Source organism: Solanum tuberosum, unplaced genomic scaffold (genome assembly GCF_000226075.1).
Source record: "Solanum tuberosum cultivar DM 1-3 516 R44 unplaced genomic scaffold, SolTub_3.0 scf00069, whole genome shotgun sequence".
Classification (NCBI taxonomy): Eukaryota; Viridiplantae; Streptophyta; class Magnoliopsida; order Solanales; family Solanaceae; genus Solanum; species Solanum tuberosum.
Window position 1 is genome coordinate 1110093 of NW_006238995.1, and position 20412 is coordinate 1130504.

A 20412-nucleotide genomic window follows, 5' to 3' on the forward strand; every position below is an offset into this window, starting at 1 on the left:
GTACGATTGTAGCACAAGATTATATGTAATTTATCTTGATTGTGGGAACGGTATAGTTCCAACTTTTTGTGCTAGTGCATTTTGTATGTATTGAACGAGATCGAGTAGAGATAGTTGTTTTAGACTGGCTGACAAAAACATATTCTCTAAACTGTTAAATGTACTTATATTCTCAATCTTTATATAACTATTATGATTTGTATATATCAATTATCGTTTTGATTTATTAAAATGTGAGATTCTGAGATGGGTCAATATGCCTGGTAGATTGGATGATAATAATATATATTGGTGAAATAATAAGTTAGTTGATGGAATCCATGTCTCGTTATAAAGATTGATTGATATGCCTTTTTGAGAAACTTATATATTTTCATCGTGTCAAACCTTGCAAGTGGATTTATGAATCCGACACATAAAATAAGTTAAGTAGTGCTCTAAAGGAAATTAGTCACTAAATTCGCCAGTAATTTAATTTATTGATTAGTATCTGTAATCTTAACATGGGGAATTACATAAGTGTTTAATGGGGAATTTCGAAATATAAATAGAGGAGTGCAATTACGAATTTCTAGTGGAATGATTTGTAATTTATTATGGTAAGAATAATTCAAACTAATTATTTGGAATTATTTCTATAAAGGAAGCCTCAGTAATTAATTATGTGGTCCATACAGTGCCCATATTTAACTAGAATTCAGAATCTTAATCTAAGGAAAAAGAGGAGAAAGAATGTTAGTTTGGTTGAAGAAAAACTAACGTGTATTTTTTCTGGTTTTCCAAAAAACTAGGTTTTCTACTCCTTTTTGAATTGGGAAGAAATCTCTATAAATATGAATTCTCCTAACCTAGAAAATAGATGAATAAGTTTTCTATTTGATACTTGCCCACCCAAGTACTAAGACCATAGCTGATGTTTATCTTGTGAATTCGCTTGAAAGTCTGTCTAACTTGGGGATTTATTTGAAGGTATCTGCTCACGCTTCAAGAGGTATTTATCGAATTAAATTTCAGCAAGTTTATGTGTTCAAACATAATTATGCGTTCTAACATAAACAATATTGATTATCTATTATTCATGTAAGCAATAAGATTATGATATGCTTAGCTTCCGCTGTGGATATAGTTTTTCGATACCTACTTCCTAGAGTTTTGGTACTTACAGACCCAAAGAGCCACATAGTCAAATGTGCTAAACCCCAAAAACCAATTAGGACTAATTTATTGAGAAATTAATAATAAATTTTACTTGATTATAAATGAATATAAGTTGATTGGTATGAGTGGAACTATAGGATAATATTGCATGTATTATGAGATGGTTTGTTTATAAAGCATGTTCAACATTTAATTTAGAGAAAATGCATAAGTACCCTCCCAGCCTATGGCCAAAATCCCAGAGTCACACCTAATCTTTACTAAGGTCCTATTACACCTCCCGAACTTATTTTATATATAATTTTCTACCCTTTTCGGCCTACGTGGCACTATCTTGTGGGCCCAGCGCATGTTGACAATTTTTTCAAGGATAGTGCCACGTAGGCTGAAAAGGATAGAAAATTATATATAAAATAAGTTCGGGGGTAATAAGACCTTAGTAAATGTTAAGTGTGTCTCAGGGATTTTGGGTATAGGCTGGGGATACTTATGCATTTTCCCTTTAATTTATGTGTTTTTCAAAATTTTCAATCATATATACCTAAAGAAAAAAAGTGGGTTTAAAATTTTTAAATGAATAATGTAGATAATTTCTCAACTCAAATGGTTCCTCAACTAGTTATTTTTTCAGAAAATTATTTTATAACATTAAAAAATTAAAAAAATTTAAAAAATATTATTTTCTAAAATTGAGTGACTTTTATATCAACTTGATTTAGACAAACAATGGAGACAAAATTGTAAATAACTATAAGTATGAGGAGAGAAAGACTATGATTACTATCCCCACTATCATGAGAAAAAAATATATTGTGAAATAGGAGTAAGATGAAACAGAAATAGACTATCTTGATACATCTTAAGACAAATGAGTTTTTTCTATTTCATAATTCCAGATTTTTTTTTGTTCTTCATTTATCCCAAAATATATCAAGATAATCATTGTCCTTAATAATATATATTTTTTTCATGATAGTAGGGGTAGCAGTCATAATTTTTGTCTCCTCAAAACTTTATTTTTATCATAAAACTAGTCATTCTTATGCGAAGAGTCAATTTATAAGTTCTATTCTATATGCAAAGAGACAAAATAAATAGTTATATATGTAAAAAGCCACTATATCTTATTATATAATTTGAGAAAGGTTCCTCTAAGTTAATAAAATGTTATCCATTTATTGCAATGGAATACATTGGTTTTTATTCTTAAAACTTTTATTGATAGATAATAAATTTTAGATAGTTTAATTTAAAATTCTAAAATATTAAATAAAGTTCTACTATCTTTAACTAAAAACTTAAAAATTAAAAATAAGATTTATTGCACTCCTAAATATTAATTGCAACACATAGTAATATTTTTTTAGTGATTAAAGAAATTTTTTACTGAAGAATTAAAATTAATTGTAACTTATATCATTGAAATAAGGGATAAGGGTCTGAAAAATACCTCAACTTTGGTCGGATTTGCTGTTGCGATACTAAACTTTCATAAGGACCTATTACCTCCCTAAACTATTTAATACCGTATTTTTTACCCCTTGAACTATTTAATAGTGTATTTTAAAGGTATATATGTGCCCAACTTTGGTCGGATTTGTTGTTGCGATACTAAACTTTCATGAGGACCTATTACCTCCCTAGACTATTTAATACCGTATTTTTTACCCCCTGAACTATTTAATAGTGTATTTTAAAGGTATATATGTGCCCACGTGGACACATTACTATTTATAATTTTGCATTATTTTTTATGTCCACGTGGGCAAATATATATGTTTAAAATACGGTATTAAATAGTCAAGGGAGGTAATAGGTCCTCATGAAAGTTTAGTATCGCAACAGCAAATCCGACCACAGTTGGGATATTTTTCAGACCCTTATCCCTTGAAATAAAGGCTTGATAATGTGGAAAGAAGAGTGCATTCTTATGCCAATACACAAGAAATTTATAATTAAAAAAATTAGGAATAATTTCAGAGACCTTCTTTCAGGTTTCACTCTATAATACTCACATTTCCTATGGTTTATGATATTACGTCTACCTCCCTTAGTTTAATTTTTTAAAACCATTTTTTAAAACCATTTTTTAAATTTATTTAAAATAAATATAAGTCAATTATGACTTGACAAATTTGCCCTTCTTTATATTGATTTCTTCATATTAATCCATATTATTAGAAACATGACTTATTTAATAAATACTCTAAAAATAATTAATCAACAAAATTAAGTTGTTATATAATCACACACACATGTTTTTTTACCAAAGAAAGATACACATTTCTTCATATTAATTTATTCTTAATGTATTTATTAAATAAGTCATAATTTTTTTTAATAATATGGATTAATACGAAGAAATTAATATAAAGAGGGACAATTTTGTCAAATCGTAATATGTTTATATTTATTTTAAATAAGTTTAAAGAATGATTACACACAAATTAAAATAAGGGAGGTATGTGTAATATCGTATACCATAAGGGAAGTGAGTATTATGGAGCGAAACCTCGAGGAAGTCTCTAAAATTATCTCAAAAAATTATTATTAAAAAACTTGGAGATGATATTTAACTATATATAATATTCCACTTGATAGACATTTAATCTGCATAAAAAGAAATAATTCTACATTATTTTATGAATTAAACAATTTTTTGTTCTATACCATAATTTTCAAATGCTTCAAAATGTTATTTACCGCAAAAAGTTCTAGTGTACAAATTTTATCTCAAAAAATAAACACGAACTCAATGTCTGAAATAACATTAATTAGGAGCGGAGCTAGGGTGCAGGCTGCGAGTTCAGTCGAATTTAGTAATTTTGGTTATAACTTGTATCAACTATCTTAAAAATCATTGAATATGTACCAATTATTAAATTAGAATCTGTTAACCTGAAAAAATTCATAAATTTCAAATTTTAGATCCGACTCTGATGTTTTTTCGTAGATTGCAGAGAGCATCCTGTTACTTGTATCCTTTTGGAGGGAAAGGAGTTGTTAAACTAGTCCTACAAAATTTGTACAAATTCAAAGTGTTTTATTAAGATATGAAAAGTAACCAGCTTACAATTCTGGGAACAAACATACATATAATTCAACTAAATGCAGTACTAAAATAGCTCTCAACAGCATTACTAGTCAATATTTGCAGCACAGAGAGATTTGTCGTACCGACACATCTCGGTGTTTTGAACTGGCTAACTGCTGCTCCTAATCCAACAAAATGATCTAAAATCTTATGAAACGTCCCTCTCTTCACTATCCGTAGCTCAAGGGGACCGATGGTTTTGACCTTCCGAGAGCTAACATAGCCTGCATCGACGAAAGATTTGTCTAAACAATTACAACATTCTTTCAAAATTTCCTCACTTGCCTTACCATTCAGTTCCCAGAAGATCACGTAGTGCCCTGGATCAGCTGATGTGTTTACGTTGCTAGAGAAATCGACTACTTCTAACTTCTCGTTTAATAACAGCTGTGCTGCTGCCTCCACGGCTAGTTGTAAATCTTTCTCGGTGTTTTTGTCGATGTTGATGCTCAGTAAGAGATTCCTACGACAAATAAACTGGAGTTCTGGAGTGCCATTGTAGAATCCTTTTATCTTTACCACATCACCGAGCCTGTATCGATATAAACCTGCATTTTACATGTGTATATTCAATCAAATCAAAACGAATAACAACATAACCAGTGTAGTCCCAAATGGAACCTGAGGAGGATAGAGTGTACGCAAACCTTACCCCTACTTCAAAGGTAGAGAGGTTGCTTGCAATAGACCCTCGGCTCAAGAAAAAAACAGTCCAAAAACGAGTAACGGAAGTAAAAGCATACTAAACAGTAACTTCAACAAAATATATGACAATCGAAGTATAAAAAACAACAGAAGATACTAACAAATCAAAGGACAAGAAACTACAGGAGCAATACTAAGAAAAAACGAATAACAAAACTTATTGCATATAGGTGTTGCCAAGAAAAAGCATTTCCAATGAAGGGAAGAACAAAATCATACCAGCGAAATTGGTGACAACAATTTCATACTCTTCACCGAGTTTAACTTCAGTTAAACCAACTGGCGTAGCCTCCACGCCATCTACATTTTCCACGAGAGGAATGAATTCGAAATAACCAATATTAGGAAGAACAGCATAAGTAACTAGCTCGGGAGGCAATTCAGGATTAACATTTGCTCCGATCCATCCTTCAGAAGATCCGTAATCTGCACTAAGCAGAGGTAGCTCCCCTGCATAATGCCTCAATTTCTTCAAGTACGGTTCCATTGATCCGGTCATGATACCATATATGTACCTGGTGTTTGGGAATAATTCAGGTATCAACCCGTACCAATTACTTAACCGAATACACTTGTTATAAATAGCATCAGCCAGTTCTGGATCAGGCTTGAGTAATTTTGACATTGCGGATCTTATAGAAGGAACAGTTACGCGACTAGAAAGGACTCCGTCCCTTATATTTGCAACAAGTTCTTGCCATACTTGTTCGAATTTTCTAAAAGCATGGACAATACTATGAGCAAAGGTAGATGAGACAACTTGAACTTCGTTACGTAGAATGAGACCACATAATAGATGACAGTACAAGGATTGATTGAAATCAGGGCCGAATATCACTTCATCGGGGCTACAACACGGGGTCTGCATTGCTTTCATTGTCTTCTTGAATTGCGAATTTCGATACACATTTGTTGTGGCTGTTCCAGCTGCTAAACCTCCCTTCGTCTTGAACTGCTTGCTTCCATAAATGAACTGTAATGCTTTCCCGTTTACAACTGGGAATTCTCTGCAAATTAACATACATGGAGATATTCACATCAATAATTTGATAAGTAACAATTCCCCTGTTTCATAGTATAGTTAACCAACATATTAAATAATCGTGATTGAATTGGATTATACTGCTTTTTATCCATCAGCAGTGGTGGAGTCAGAAATTTCATGAAAGATGTTGAGGTGCTAAAGCGAGTCTGCTCTTCTTAAAAAGGGAAGGGTATCCAGGTGTGCTAAAGTCAGTCTGCTCGTCTTAAAAACTGAAAAAGAGCTGCTACTATTGACATTGAAACACACACACTTTAAGTTTGTGTGTCTTTGCTCTTTCAAGGCAACTGAAACCACTGGGTTATATCATGTTGTGTCAAGGGTGTCCAGAATATGTTATTTAACCACTTTGTATATCATTTTACTTATATATACGGTATAATTTTCTGACGAAGGGTACATGTAGCTACGCCACTTTCCACAAGTACCTCGACGTAACATGAGTAAGAGGGGTTAAAGAATCAATTTTTAGTTATTTTAGCCTATATGGATCTTAAAATATTAAAGATTCAAAAGTTCCTTTTTTTTTTTAGAATTGAAATGTTATGTTGTTCGGACTATTCAAAAATATCAATAGGTTAGTGTCGGATCATCTAAAAACAATGCATTTTTTGAAATATTTCTAAAGAGTTTGAACAACATAGGTAATAGGTAAGAACGTTTGGGATGTATCCCCACATTTGTCACCATGTGAAACTCGAACACTTGTACTAGAAGGTTCAACTTATTGGTACCAAGAGAAAAATTAACAAACAGTCGTTAAAAGAAAAGAAACTTTGTTTTTCAATTTATTGGTACCAAGAGAAAAAACTAAACAACTCATGCTGTGTTTTTCAATTGGACTAGCTTTTTCCACAAATAAAACAAAAGCCATTAGCCAAAAAAAGCTGTAGAGTTGAAAAAGATGACAATGACCAAATGATATGTAAGGACTTTAAGAGAAAAACAAAAAGAAGTAAAAACAAAATCAATAACCCCCCATTTCCCCAATATTAGAGAGAGCTATGTTGCTCAAACTCTTCAAAATTAAGGCAGGTGCATGTTCCATACCTCGAAGTTGAAAAAGATGACAATGACCAAATGATATGTAAGGACTTTAAGAGAAAAACAAAAAGAAGTAAAAACAAAATCAATAACCCCCCATTTCCCCAATATTAGAGAGAGCTATGTTGCTCAAACTCTTCAAAATGCAGGCAGGTGCATGTTCCATACCTCGAAAAGTAGTACTCCCTCTGTTCTAATTTATATGGCATCTTTCGAATTTTGAGATTCAAACAAAGTCCTCTTTTACCATTATTTTTTTTATATATTTTTTAAATATTTTAAATTGTCAATTATTGTGACCTATAATACTTTTTTAAGCAGTTTATAAATATGTAAATTTATTTCAAAAAATTTGGAAGATTCCATATGCAATTTTTCCGTCAATTTGTTTGACTTCGAAAAATGAAAAGTGTCACATAAATTGAGACCGATAGAGTACATTTTTGAAAAATAACAGTGTAAAGCATAACAAGGTAAATAAGATATTACATTACCTGTTCCTAAAGGCAAAAGAAGTCTTGAATATTTGCATGGTGGATTCCATCAATTCTTCATTGAAAGGTACAAATTTTGGTTTTCCTTGAGTTGTACCAGAGCTGCAATCAACCATTATCATCAAGTTTTCTTCTTCAACTTCTATAAATTGTAAAATAAATACCAATTTCAAGCCCCCACATTTAACAATTGAAGAAAATTAAAAAATCATTTTATTATTTATAAAAGGCCATTAGACAGAGACACTCTGTCAGATGGTATAAATTCGTCAAAAAAAATACAAAAATAAGTAAAGACACAATAATTATGTCTCAATTGCAAGTTAACGTCGTTATGACAGAAGGGACAGATTCCCTCTGCATATTAGTTGTCATTTACTCCGTCTGTCCCTATTTACTTATCCATTTTTTCTTTTATAGTTATCCCTAATTATTTATTTATTTTGATAAATCAAGAAAGGACAATTTGTTTTCCTATTATACCCTCAATTAATTACTTTGAGAAAGGTAGAACCTTTTGAAAATATTAAATTTTTAATTCATCTACTTCATAATTAATAGGGGTAAAATGATAAACTCACTATGTCAATAATTGTTTTCTTAATAAGTGTGTCAATTCAAAAGTGGACAAATAATTAGGGACGGAAGGAGTATTTATCAAGAGTTAAACTATGAAGTTTGTCTAACATTTTAAATTATATATATGTTCTCTTCACATCAACAATTCAACATGAGAAAAAATGCATCTCGTAGTATTTATCATATAATTTTTTAATATCTAAATTTCAAATACAAAATATTAAGTTGATCTAATCTAATTTAACTTCGAAAATGAGTCAAATTAACTTTCAAAAAGATAAACATAACAACTAATTTAGGATAGCATAAGTAATTAATATTTTTTTAATTCTAGATGTCTAAAAGGCACTCTTTGATGGAAACAATAAACTTAATTGAAATGTTTAGTTATCAATTGAGTTCAAGTCAGAATTTCGAAAATTAACTTTTGCAAAGTTGTTATTTATTTGGATGGAGTGTTTACTACACAATATTTTAGAATATCATTTGTAGTTTATATGTCAATTTCAAGGGAGTTTGATGAAAGATTTGATTTAGTTTTTGTTAGAATTTCATATCGAAACTCAAAAGAAAAAAAAGAACGATCCTATTTTCATTATATTTCAAGTGTATGTTATTTGCATATACAATATATTATTGTACATAAAATAACATACACACGACATACCAAATAGATACAACAATATAATAATACGTGAGTTGTAAAACATTACCTCAACGAGATAGTGGTAATAGATTTTCTAGTAAGAATAGGAGTAAGATCACCATCAACAATTCTATGAATGTAAGGCTCCAAATCCTTATGTGTAACAAGAGGAACACAATTCTTGAAAGAAACTTGATCTGTTTTACCATTAAGACCCCATTGTTGTAAATATTCTGTCCCTCCATTTTCTTCAAGAATCTTTTGTAAGGTCTCTTCTTGAATTCTCCCAGCATCTTTGCTTAATAGCTCAAATTCATCGATCACTTGTTGTGGATCAAACTTATTCTCACTTTCCTCCACCATCTTCATTTATCTTTTTCCTGTACTGACATAATCAAGATTTGAAGTTACTCTGTTCACGAATAATTATTTAATATATTTTCAAATATAAAACAAAAGTTTATGAGTTACTTAAATAATATGATTTCGCAATCTTAAAAAAAGGGGAAGATTGAAAATACTTTTGAACTATTGATAATAGAGCAATTTATGTTTCATACACAATATTATTCTTTATCATTAGTGATATGGAGAATATATGCCTTTGAACTATTGGAAATAGCGCAATTATGTTCTTTATTTATTGTTGGATAAGAGTCTGAAAAATACCTTAACTTTGGTCGGATTTGTTGTTGCGATACTAAACTTTCATGAGGACCTAAATACCCCAACTTTGGTCGGATTTGCTGTTGCGATACTAAACTTTCATGAGGACCTATTACCTCCCTAGACTATTTAATATCGTATTTTAAACATATAAATTTGCCCACGTGGACATAAAAAATAATGCAAAATTATAAATAGTAATGTGTCCACGTGGGCACATATATACCTTTAAAATACACTATTAAATAGTTCAGGGGGTAAAAAAATACGATATTAAATAGTCTAGGGAGGTAATAGGTCCTTATGAAGAAACATATATTTTTTCGTGAAAATGTATTCTTAAAAAATTAAGTGTTTTTTTTACTTATTGTTTTAGTATTCGATATGCATGGAAGACAAAAATACTATACAAATATTATGAAAAATAGGATGGAAGGTATTGAGGGAGGAGGGTTATAAAGATGAATTGTATTAAATGTCTTTTGTGAAACTTATTTTTTCTATTTTCACTAGAAAAATCATTTTTCAAAGTTTATAATCAATCAAATATTAATATTTTACATGATACTCCCAAACATAACTACTTTTTTCCAATAGTTTAGTAGTAGTATTTTGGTGTCATTTTCCATACAAAAATAAAATAAACTACTTGATTAAGACAAATTATTATGGGAGATCAATTTAATACTACTCATAAAATAAAGGACAGAAGTAGAAAAAAAAAAAGGGTCCCATATATGAATATTGGATAGGAAAAAAAAACAAGGTCAAATTATAAAAGCAGTGCTTTGAATCTAACTCTTAAAAGCTTCACATCTTTGTAACAGGGCCACTTAGCAATCACTAACATTTTGACAAAAAGGCAAAGAAATAGTAGCACATTAATTTTAATAAAATAAAATTTATTTTTGTCTAAAGTGGATTATATTTTTAATAGGAGTACTATCAAATATGTCATTGGAACTCAGACAGCTGTGAACAAATAGACAGAACAAGATATAGAAAAGACACATAAAATTTATGATTTTCAGTGAACCCAAACAAAAGTTAATTAATGGCCACACACGGTAATAGTACTTCTTTTTGGATAATCTATATCCGTATTAGATTCTGATTAAATTTGAATTTGTATGTTAAAAAACTTATTTTTGAAGGTAGCACTCTCAACAAATTAAAAAAGTTCATGTCAAAAATTCATATCCGACATCTCAAATTAAAAACGGAAGAAATCTCTATCATTGCATCACAACTCAAATTAATCATGGTATACTTGATTCAAACTAATAATAGATAAAGTTATTATCAACTAGTGCTAATCTATGGGTACAGTACAAAGTTACATAACTATTTAAAATTCAAGAATAAATAAATAATATATACTTATACTAGCTCCTTTCGTCTTCTTTTTTTTTTGGAAGAGAGAGTCCAACCTTCTAAATTTAATTTTAAATGATTTTGTTTTACTTTAATTTTAAACAAAAAATTAAAGAAATAAAAACTACATATAAATTACTCCTACAAAATCCAAAATCACAACTTTTTAATTATAAATATTCAACAAATTTATGAAAAAATGATATTCTCAAAAGAGTGTCACCTAAAATTGAAATAGAATAGATGGTAAACAGATACCTATTAAATAAATATATAACACAAAAATAGAATTTAAGCTAAATTTACTGAATTTTGTCGAACTAGTAACTAAGTATATCGGTGTTTCCCTTGCCAAAATTAAACAAAAGAAGCTCCAAAAAGGAAAAGATATTGGGAATAAAAATAGAATTTGAAAGAAAATAGAAAAAAGGGAAATAAACTCAAAAATTGACGAATACTTTGTTAATATTGAGAACCTGATAAAAAAATATACAGAATATACGTATATCTTTACCTTGATAAACGATAGCTAGAATCGAAGAGAAGGGAAATATATGTTAGCTTGGATTTCAGTGTAAAAAACACATACCATAAATTATGAGAGAGAAGAAAACTTTGTGAAACAATTGAGGAAAATGGTAAGCAAAGGTATATATTTATAGATGGAATGATTTAGAACAAACATTGTTCCACTGTGTGGGCCCCAAGCATTTGAAAACAAACCACGAGTTGAATTTAGAATTTAAATTTATTATGATTATAAATATGAGTTTTGATACATTATTTATATAATTTTAATCTAATTTATATTAAAATTATAAAATTAGATCAAAATATCGAATTCAGATGGTTTCAATACGTAACCCTCGATCCACCACTGCAGAAATCGGCTTTAGTTTTAGGCAGAAATGGTTTGTGTTGTAAACAGAAAAAAATTGAGAAATATTTTTTCCCTTTAAATTGGAATTATAGTGTCGAACTTATAAAAGAAAAATCAAAATTAAGGGATAATTTGTCGAATAAGTATTCGATTTTATTTTATTAAAATGAAAAAAAATAATTATACTAAAGTAGTTAATTAATTTTATATAAATATAATAAAATTCATGAAACTATAACTTATTTTTGTGATAAATATAATTCAATAATTTTAACAAAAATAAATTAAAAATGGAGCTATATAAAATAAAATAAAATAAAAATACTGCAAGGTGGTGAAATTTGAAAAGTCCCTGACGTATATCAACCTCTTCTTTTCTTTCTTTCACAATATTCGATATTAGAGTTTTGATTAATTTCATTAAATACTCATGATCTTTGATTAATTCGATTAAACTCATAATTTTATAGTGGTATTTGTGGTTTGATTTGAATTTATTTTTTTAAATGTAAAAAGGTTAAATGAATTATGCCCATGAAAATTAAACAAAAAATTAGAGAAAAAGGAGTGCAATGAAACCCTACACACCAATAATGTTATTGACTTTGAGAGTGATTATCCAAGGAAAGAAAAAGAAAAAAGAACTAAAGCCTAGTAGTGACAAAATAAGGGCTGCACAGCCAGCCAAATTAATAAAAATATCGTAATTATTGTAAAACTAAATGGATGTCAGGTGGGCCACCCTTTTAATTGTCATCACTTGACATATTAAATGGATGCCATGTGGGGCACCCATTTAAGAGGTGTCATCACTTGGCCAAGTGGATAACTTATTAATCGCCAAGTGTTGGTTTGTATATTTATGAGAAAATGGTCTAAAACCCTTTTAACCTATATCCAAAATTTTAACTACACACTTCAACTTTACGGGTGTCCTATTACCCACATGAACTTTATATTTCTCTATTTTCTACACACATACGTGCTAACCTCAACACATAAACCAAGTAATTAGTCCTGTGTGATTCCACGCGCTGGGTCCCCCGCCTGTTCAACTCCCATTTCTTGTTTTTTCCCCCATTTCCATCCTAAAACGTAAAAGAACAAAAAAAAATCCTCCTTTCTCATTTTCAATCCTTCTCCATTTGCAATGCATTTCTGGTGATCATCAAACGATTTTGCTATCATCGAACGATTTTGCTGCGTATTGTCAACTTCATTTCGTAGTTTATCAACTGATTTAGTAAAATGTTAGTTCTTTATCCCTTATTCTGAGTTTGTGGTTTATCCCCTAGGATTTCTGTTAATTCGTGAAATTAAGAGCAACATTGTGTGAAATCTTATGTGTGGCTTACAATTATAGTGTTAGGTGTTCATTTACACCATATTATACCACATTTTTCATGAAATTAGGTTTTTCCCTTTATCATCTAAGTCGCGTAATTTTGTACTCTGTTCGTCTTAGTATTATGTTCATGAAGTGTTGTATTTATGTTCTTCCTAGTATGTTCATGGAGTGTTGTATTTATGTTCTTCTTAGTATTATGTTCATAGAGAAGTTGCTAGTCTACTATTGTGTTGTATTTATGTTCATAGAGAAGCTAATTCTAGTATATTGTATTTATGTTCATCTTAGTATTATGTTCATATTGCTATAATGATGGTTCGTTTTTAAGTACTATTCTATTTTTTGGATTGCCTTCAGGTTAGAGTATGTCTATAATTACTATTCTATTTTTTTATTGCCTTCAGGTAAGAGATGAATGGGTTTACTTTGATTACTCTAAGGTGGTACCATGGTGGGGTGTTAGAATTAAGTAGTGGGGAACCAATATATAATGGTGGAAAAGTTACAATTTTTTTGGATGTTGATGTAGATAAAATGTCATATTTTGAGTTGAAAGACTATATTAGAGAATTGGGATATAGTACAACTTGCACCTTTAGTATTAAAGCACCTAACAATGGCATTTTGGTAGATGTTGATAATGATAAGGATATTTTAGACATGATGTGTTCCTTGGCAGATGGGGATGAAATGAAGGTATTTGTTAGGCATTTGGCTGATGAGGCAATTGTGGGCCCCATGTTAATAGAAAATGTTAGTCATGTGGATATGGGAGAATCTGGTTTAGCTTTTAATACAAGGCCTAGTGAGAGTGAAAACTTTAACTTTGGGGTAAGTGAAGACCATTTAAACAGTGAGGACCATGTTGCTACTTTTTCAACCTCGCCTCATTTCACTACCACACCTCCTTTCACTACTGCTACTGCAGATGGTGCTACTGATGATGATATAGATATTGGTCCTGCTGGACCTGATTTCTCATAAGAAGAAGTAGAGGGTTCTGATTATTCAACTGAGGATAGTGTTGAGTCTGAAGCTGAATTAGTTGGAGATGATGATGAGGAAGAGTATGGTAGTGATGAACATGAGGAGGTTAGGGAGTTGAGGGCTGAAAAGAGAGGTTTTCAAAGGAGGAAAAGAAGGGAAAGAGTAGCAGCTGACAATGAAGAGGTACCAGTAGGTGAAGCTGGACCAGATCTAGGTTTTGATGAAATTGGAACAAGTAAAGTAAGTCATGAAGGAAGGCTAGGAGGTGATGAGCCTTACTTTGCAAGTTCTGATGATGATAGTTTTGAGTTAGATGAAGATAAGTGTTGTAATGATGATGAACATGAATCTGATAGATCAAGAAGGGTAAAGTTGTCAAGAAAGAGGAGTTCAAAAACTCAAAAAATCATTCATGATCCTACTGCAAAGAAAGTTGTGTGGCAGTTGGGCATGGTGTTTAAAGATGCGAAAGAATTTAGACAAGCAGTAACTAAATATGCAGTTAGAAGGAGGGTTCAGGTGGAGAAGTGGGTGAATGAGCCAAAGAAAGTTAGAGTTAGATGCAAAGATGGTTGTCCATGACTTTTGTATGGATGTCTTGACAAAACAACAAATAATTTCATGATAAAAACTTACAATCCAAAGCATACTTGCAACAAGACAATTAGAAATTACTTGTGCAATGCAAAGTTTTTATCTGAATCCTTCAGAGAAAGAATAATTGAGCAACCAAACATAAGAGTCTTCAAGTTGCAGGAGGTGATTAGGAAAAAGTTTAAACTTCGTGTTGGCAAGACTACTGTGAGAAGAGCAAGAGCTAAAGTGTTGAAAGATATAATGGGTGATCATGTTGTGAAATTTAGAAGAATACTTGACTACAATGATGAATTGTTGAGGACCAATCCAGGAACCAGTTGTGTTGTAAAAGTTGGTGAACCTGATGCATAAGGCAAATCAATATTTCAGAGTTTTTACATATTTTTTGATGCTTTAAGTAAGGCATGGATACATTGTAGGAAGTGCATAGGCTTAGATGGTTGTTTCCTTAAAGGTGTTTGTAAATGCCAACTGTTAGTTCCTGTGGCTAGGGATGGTAACAATCAGATGCTGCCACTTGCTTGGGCAGTAGTTGAAAAGAAGAACAAACACACATGGACCATGTTTGTCAAGTGCATAAGGGATGATCTGGGACTTGGAGATGGTGAAGGTCTCACCTTGATTACATATATGCAAAATGTATGTGAAGTTATTTTGTAATTTTCAATTTATATATGTAATTGTGACCTAATCATCATCTATTGCAGGGAATGTCTGTAGCAATTACAAATGTATTACCTAAGTGTGAACATAGAATGTGTGCTAGGCACATATTAGCTAACTAGGATAAGGATCTTCAAAGAAGACAACAATTTTGGAAGATAGCTAAGAGTTCATTTGAGTCTCAATTAAGGAACAATATAGAGAAGATGAAGTTGTTAGGTTCAGAAAAAATGATGGATAACTTAATGTACAACAACATTAATTTTTGGTGCCAAGTTTACTTCAATACTGAAGTAAAGTATGACTATGTAAACAACAACATGTCTGAGTGTTTTAATGCATGGATCTTGGCTGCTAGACACAAGACCATCATTACTATGCTTGAAGAAATAAGAGTGAAGATGATGACAATAATAGGCAATTTAAGGGAGTTCCCAAGTACTTGGAAGTGTAATTTCTCTCCAATGGCTCTGAAGGTTTTAGAGGAGAACATTAGTAGGTCTATGGACTGTACCATTGATTTTAATGGAGCTGCTGGATTTGAAGTGAAAGAAGGGCTTTGTCAACACAAAGTGGAAATCGCTAGGAGAACTTATAGTTGTAGGGTGTGGCAGTTAAGGGGCATACCATGTGCACATGTTGTGGCTGCATTATACTTTAAGAAGTTTTCTCTTTATGACTATATAGACAACTGCTATAGTAAGGAAACTTACTTGAGGACTTATGCCAATGTTATTGAACCACTCACAAACATGGAGATGTGGCTAGTTTCTACAAACCCCACTATTGAGCCACCAGAAATCACAAACATGCCTGGTAGGCCACCTAAGGCTAGAAGGAAAGAAGTTGGAGAAACTAAGAAATCTGGGAAGATTCCTAGGACTGGATTTGCAATGACATGTAGTGTATGCCATGTCAGAGGCCATAACAAGAAAGGGTGTCCTCAAAGAGAAGGTGTTGAATCATTAACAAGACAAAGTGCACCATCACCTACTGCATCAGGAAGGGCAGAACCAACAGGTTCAGGCAGGGGAAGAGGAAAACCAAATGTAATATTTGAACCTGTTTTACTTTTTCTTAATTTATGACTTACTTTTTCTCTTATATGTGTAGAAAACTCCATCAACATCATCAGAAGGTGAGCCTCCACTAAAAAAGAGAAGAGGAAGACCAAAAAAAACAATCATCAGTAGCACCTAGTGCACCTCCTCTACCTACTGCACCTACTGATTTTCCTGCATCCTCTTCTGCTCCTCCTACTTATCATGTATCATCTTCAATAGCTGGTACTACTAAAAGAGGAACAGGTAGTAACTGGTACTACTAAAAGAGGAACAGGTAGGGGCAGAGGTAACACATCTCTAGAGAAAAGACCAAGAGTCATGGGAATGGGTGTGTTCCAAGTAGGAAATGGCTTCAAAGTCATGAATGTGAGTCTTTGATATATGTTAACAGCTTAAATATTGAATTATAATCCTAATTTTGTTTAATTAAACAACTTAAATATTAATATAATCCTAATTTTACTATAGCCTGGCATGCCAAGTAGTAAGATCTACTCGACTGGACAAGCAAAAGTGACAAGATCATCTGATGTAACTGGTGACATTGGTTATACACCAAGTAATACAACTAAGCTGAAATGGAATGGTAAAGCAACAATCTCAACAAGCAAGCTTCATGAGCTTAGAGAGAAGCAGAGAAAGAAGACAATGAGAAGTAGTTCAAGTCAAAATGACACTTCTTCACAGTCAAAGATCCATGGAAATTGTAGTGATGTTGATGTATTTAAGCACTTTTAAGTTAGTCCATACATGTTGCATTAATGGCCTGCTATTTTGGAGTTTGTTTGTTGGTAAATTTTGCCTTATGTGTGGGATTATGTGAGGCGTTATGAATATGACTTTATTTTGGTAAATTCTGCCTTATGTGAGGCGTTATGAATATGACTTTATTTTGGTAAATTCTGCCTTATGTGAGGCGTTATGAATATGACTTTATTTTGGTAAATTCTGCCTTATGTGAGGCGTTATGAATATGACTTTATTTTGGTAAATTCTGCCTTATGTGAGGCGTTATGAATATGACTTTATTTTGGTAAATTCTGCCTTATGTGAGGCCTTATGAATGAATGGTGATGTTGTGTTTTAAAATGGTTGTTGTGTTGTCTATCAAATTGTGTTGGCTATTTAGGTGTGCTTACATATGTTGTGTTGGTTATGTGTTTTACAAATGGTGTTGTGTTGTCTATGTTGAAGTATGAATGGATGACTAGGTTGTTGGTTGTTGATGAAGTGTTGCATATTAATACAAGCTTCAATTGACATCATAGATACAAAATGACACACATACATTGACAATTTTAATTAAACATAACAACAATACAAATCAAAGAGAAATCCAAATATGCAGCACTTGAACTACTGGTTGCTGATGAACATAGCAACAACACAAATCAAAATACACAAAAGTATCCTCCTATTGAACCTACACCATTTCAACTTTCTATTGAGTCTCCTCTCCAATAACAAATTAGAGTTCATCAAGTTGTCAATATGAACCTGTCTAACACATAATTCTTGCTCCAACTCATTGATTTTGTTCACCAATCTTGGAAGGATAAAACTTGATCTTGGATCCACTTCTTCTTTGTCCCTCATTCGAAAAAATTTGCAATTTTTAGACTGAAAATGATCCAAAATAGTACATTAGCATCGTTCAAAATAACGTGTAGCAAGAATACAAGAAAAAACACATACACCATACCATGGGCAAGACCAAAATCTTCTTCCCGGATTTAATTTCGACCAAGAAGTTTGCAAATTCAGCAAAAATTTGTGTTTGCATCTCCCTACAACGTTGAGAATTGGGTCTGATTCATCCATACAAAGTTTATTCAAGTTTTCATTTGCCATTTTTGATGAATTTCAAGAAAATTCAAAATTCAAATTAGAGACCTAAATAATAAATTAGAGCATATTACAAACCCTAAATTCAAGATTTGAAGTAAAAATGAACATTAACAACTAAATCCTACTTAATTTTGAGAGGAAATCGTGAATTTTTTATAAAAGGAACAAGGGTTAATGGTGGGGAAGAAGAAACAATGATTTATTTAAAGGTGGGGAAGATGACTGTTGGAGAAGGAGGAATTTTTCATCAAAATTAACCTTCTAACGCGCCTAGAGGAGGTGAGAACACATCCCATGATAGGTCAGCACTTAGGTGTGTAGAAAATAGAGAAATATAAAGTTCAGGTGGGTAATAAGACACCCGTGAAGTTGGAGCGTGTAGTTGAGATTTCGGGTATAGGTTGGGGGGAGGGAGTTATTGGCTATAAATAGCCATTACTTTCATTCACAAAGGAAGATATAAGAAACATTTGGAATATATTATGCTCTCCCTTTGTTTGTTCTTCTTATTATTTTAGTTTATTAATATTAGTTTGTTAACTAGTTATGTTATAACACGTTATCAGCACGAGACTCCGCCAACTCAAGCAACTTTAATTAGGTAAAAAAGGTAAGGATTTTATTTATCTAAAAATGTCTAATATTTCCAAACTTGAATTTGTTGCCTTGGATATATCGGGCAAATGATACTCATCATGGATACTAGACGCTGAAATCCACCTGGATGCGATGGGTCTGGTAGACACCATAAAAAATAATAACCAGGCATCTAGCCAAGAACGTGCAAAAGCTATGATATTTCTCCGCCACCATCTTAATGAGGGGTTGAAAATGCAATACCTCACCATTAAAACCCCCCTTATACTGTGGAATAATTTGAAAGATAGATATGACCACCTGAAGTTGGTCATTCTTCCACAGGCGCGTCATGATTGGTTTAATTTGAGGTTACTAGACTTTAAAAGTATAACAGAATATAATTCTTTTATGTATAAAATTATATCATAGTTAAATTTATGCGGAGAAGATGTCACTGAACATGATAAGCTTGAGAAAACATACTCCACATTTCCTGCCTCGAGTATGCTCCTGCAACAATATCGAGAAATGGATTTTAAAAAATATTCTGAATTACTTTCACATCTTCTTATTGCTGAACAACATAACGACCTACTGATGAAAAATCACGAAAGTCGACCTGTTGGTTCTATGCCACTCCCTGAAGTGAATCAGGCAAATTATCACCAACGAGAAAGAGGTTGTGGCTCCTATCGTGGTCGTGGCTCCGGTCATGGTCATGGTCGTGGTCGTGGCTCCGGTCATGGTCGTGGTTGTGGTCGTAAAATAAATTATAATCATGATGGTCATCTTGCACCAAAAAATGACCAGCAGTATAAAAGAAAGGGTGAAAGACAAAAAGTGATACAAAAGAAAACTTCAGAAAGTGTATGTCATAGATGTGGAGGAATGGGGCATTGGTCGTGTACTTGTCGATCATCTAAGCGTCTGGTTCAGCTCTATTAGGCATCCTTGAAAAAGGGTGATAATAATCCAGAAGCAAACTTTATCTCTGAAGATAATGTTGAGCCCATACATAAGATGAATAATAATGCAGAAGAAAACTTCATCTCTGAAGATAATATTGAGCCTATGCATCTGGATGTAGCTAATTTCTTTGTATTCCCTGAAGGAAAAACGATCAGTGACGATCCCGCGATAATCTAGATAGTTTTCTTTTCATAATTTCCTTTTTTGTTTGTTTGTATTAGTTGGTATGTTTATGCTTTTCTAATCCTTGTAAATAAATAATGTTTGTATAATATCCATGTTTAATAGTAATATTTTACTTTATTTATATCTGTTTTGATGAAAGTATGGATATGCCTCAAATTTTGTTTGGATCAATTGTAGATCATGCAGACATTTGTGTAGTTGACAGTGGAACAACACATGCCATATTTAAAGATAAGAAATACTTTTCTTACTTGCTTAGAAGAAAAGCAAATGTTACTACAATTTCTAGTAATTCGAAATTGATTATAGGATCCGGAAGAGCTACTATATTTCTGCCTAAGGGAACAAAACTTGTTATAGAAGATGCATTGTTCTCTTCTAAATCCCCAAGAAACTTGTTAAGTTTCAAAGATATCCGCCGAAATGGATATCATATTGAGACACTAAATGAAATGAATATTGAATATCTTGGTATAACCAAGTATGTCT

The 20412-nt window shown here is 31.9% G+C and overlaps 1 protein-coding gene across 3 annotated transcripts; it reads right to left on the reverse strand.

The window, feature by feature from the left end:
• Nucleotides 1-4180: 4180 nt before the first annotated feature.
• Nucleotides 4181-11424, reverse strand: LOC102578750 (probable indole-3-acetic acid-amido synthetase GH3.5). 3 transcript variants are annotated; one of them, XM_006345507.2, is made up of 5 exons: nt 11317-11424; nt 8830-9142; nt 7538-7639; nt 5177-5964; nt 4181-4800 (listed from the first exon to the last, which is right to left on the reverse strand). In XM_006345507.2, exons 2-5 carry the CDS (start codon nt 9129-9131, stop codon nt 4259-4261), a joined length of 1734 nt encoding a protein of 577 aa, XP_006345569.1. In that variant the 5' UTR covers nt 9132-9142; nt 11317-11424; the 3' UTR covers nt 4181-4258. The 3 variants fall into 3 exon arrangements, with proteins under 3 accessions (XP_006345569.1, XP_015163424.1, XP_015163425.1); XM_015307938.1 differs by having other exon boundaries at nt 8830-9147; XM_015307939.1 differs by having other exon boundaries at nt 11392-11420.
• Nucleotides 11425-20412: the final 8988 nt, after the last annotated feature.

Coding starts and splice junctions, on each gene's coding strand:
- LOC102578750 (XM_006345507.2), bottom strand. CDS start 9,131: ATGAAGATGGTGGAGGAAAGTGAGAATAAGTTTGATCCACAACAAGTG. Junction 7,640..8,829: donor ATTACCACTATCTCGTTGAG/GTAATGTTTTAC, acceptor GGTTGATTGCAG/CTCTGGTACAACTCAAGGAA. Junction 4,801..5,176: donor TGTTGTCACCAATTTCGCTG/GTATGATTTTGT, acceptor TGTAAAATGCAG/GTTTATATCGATACAGGCTC.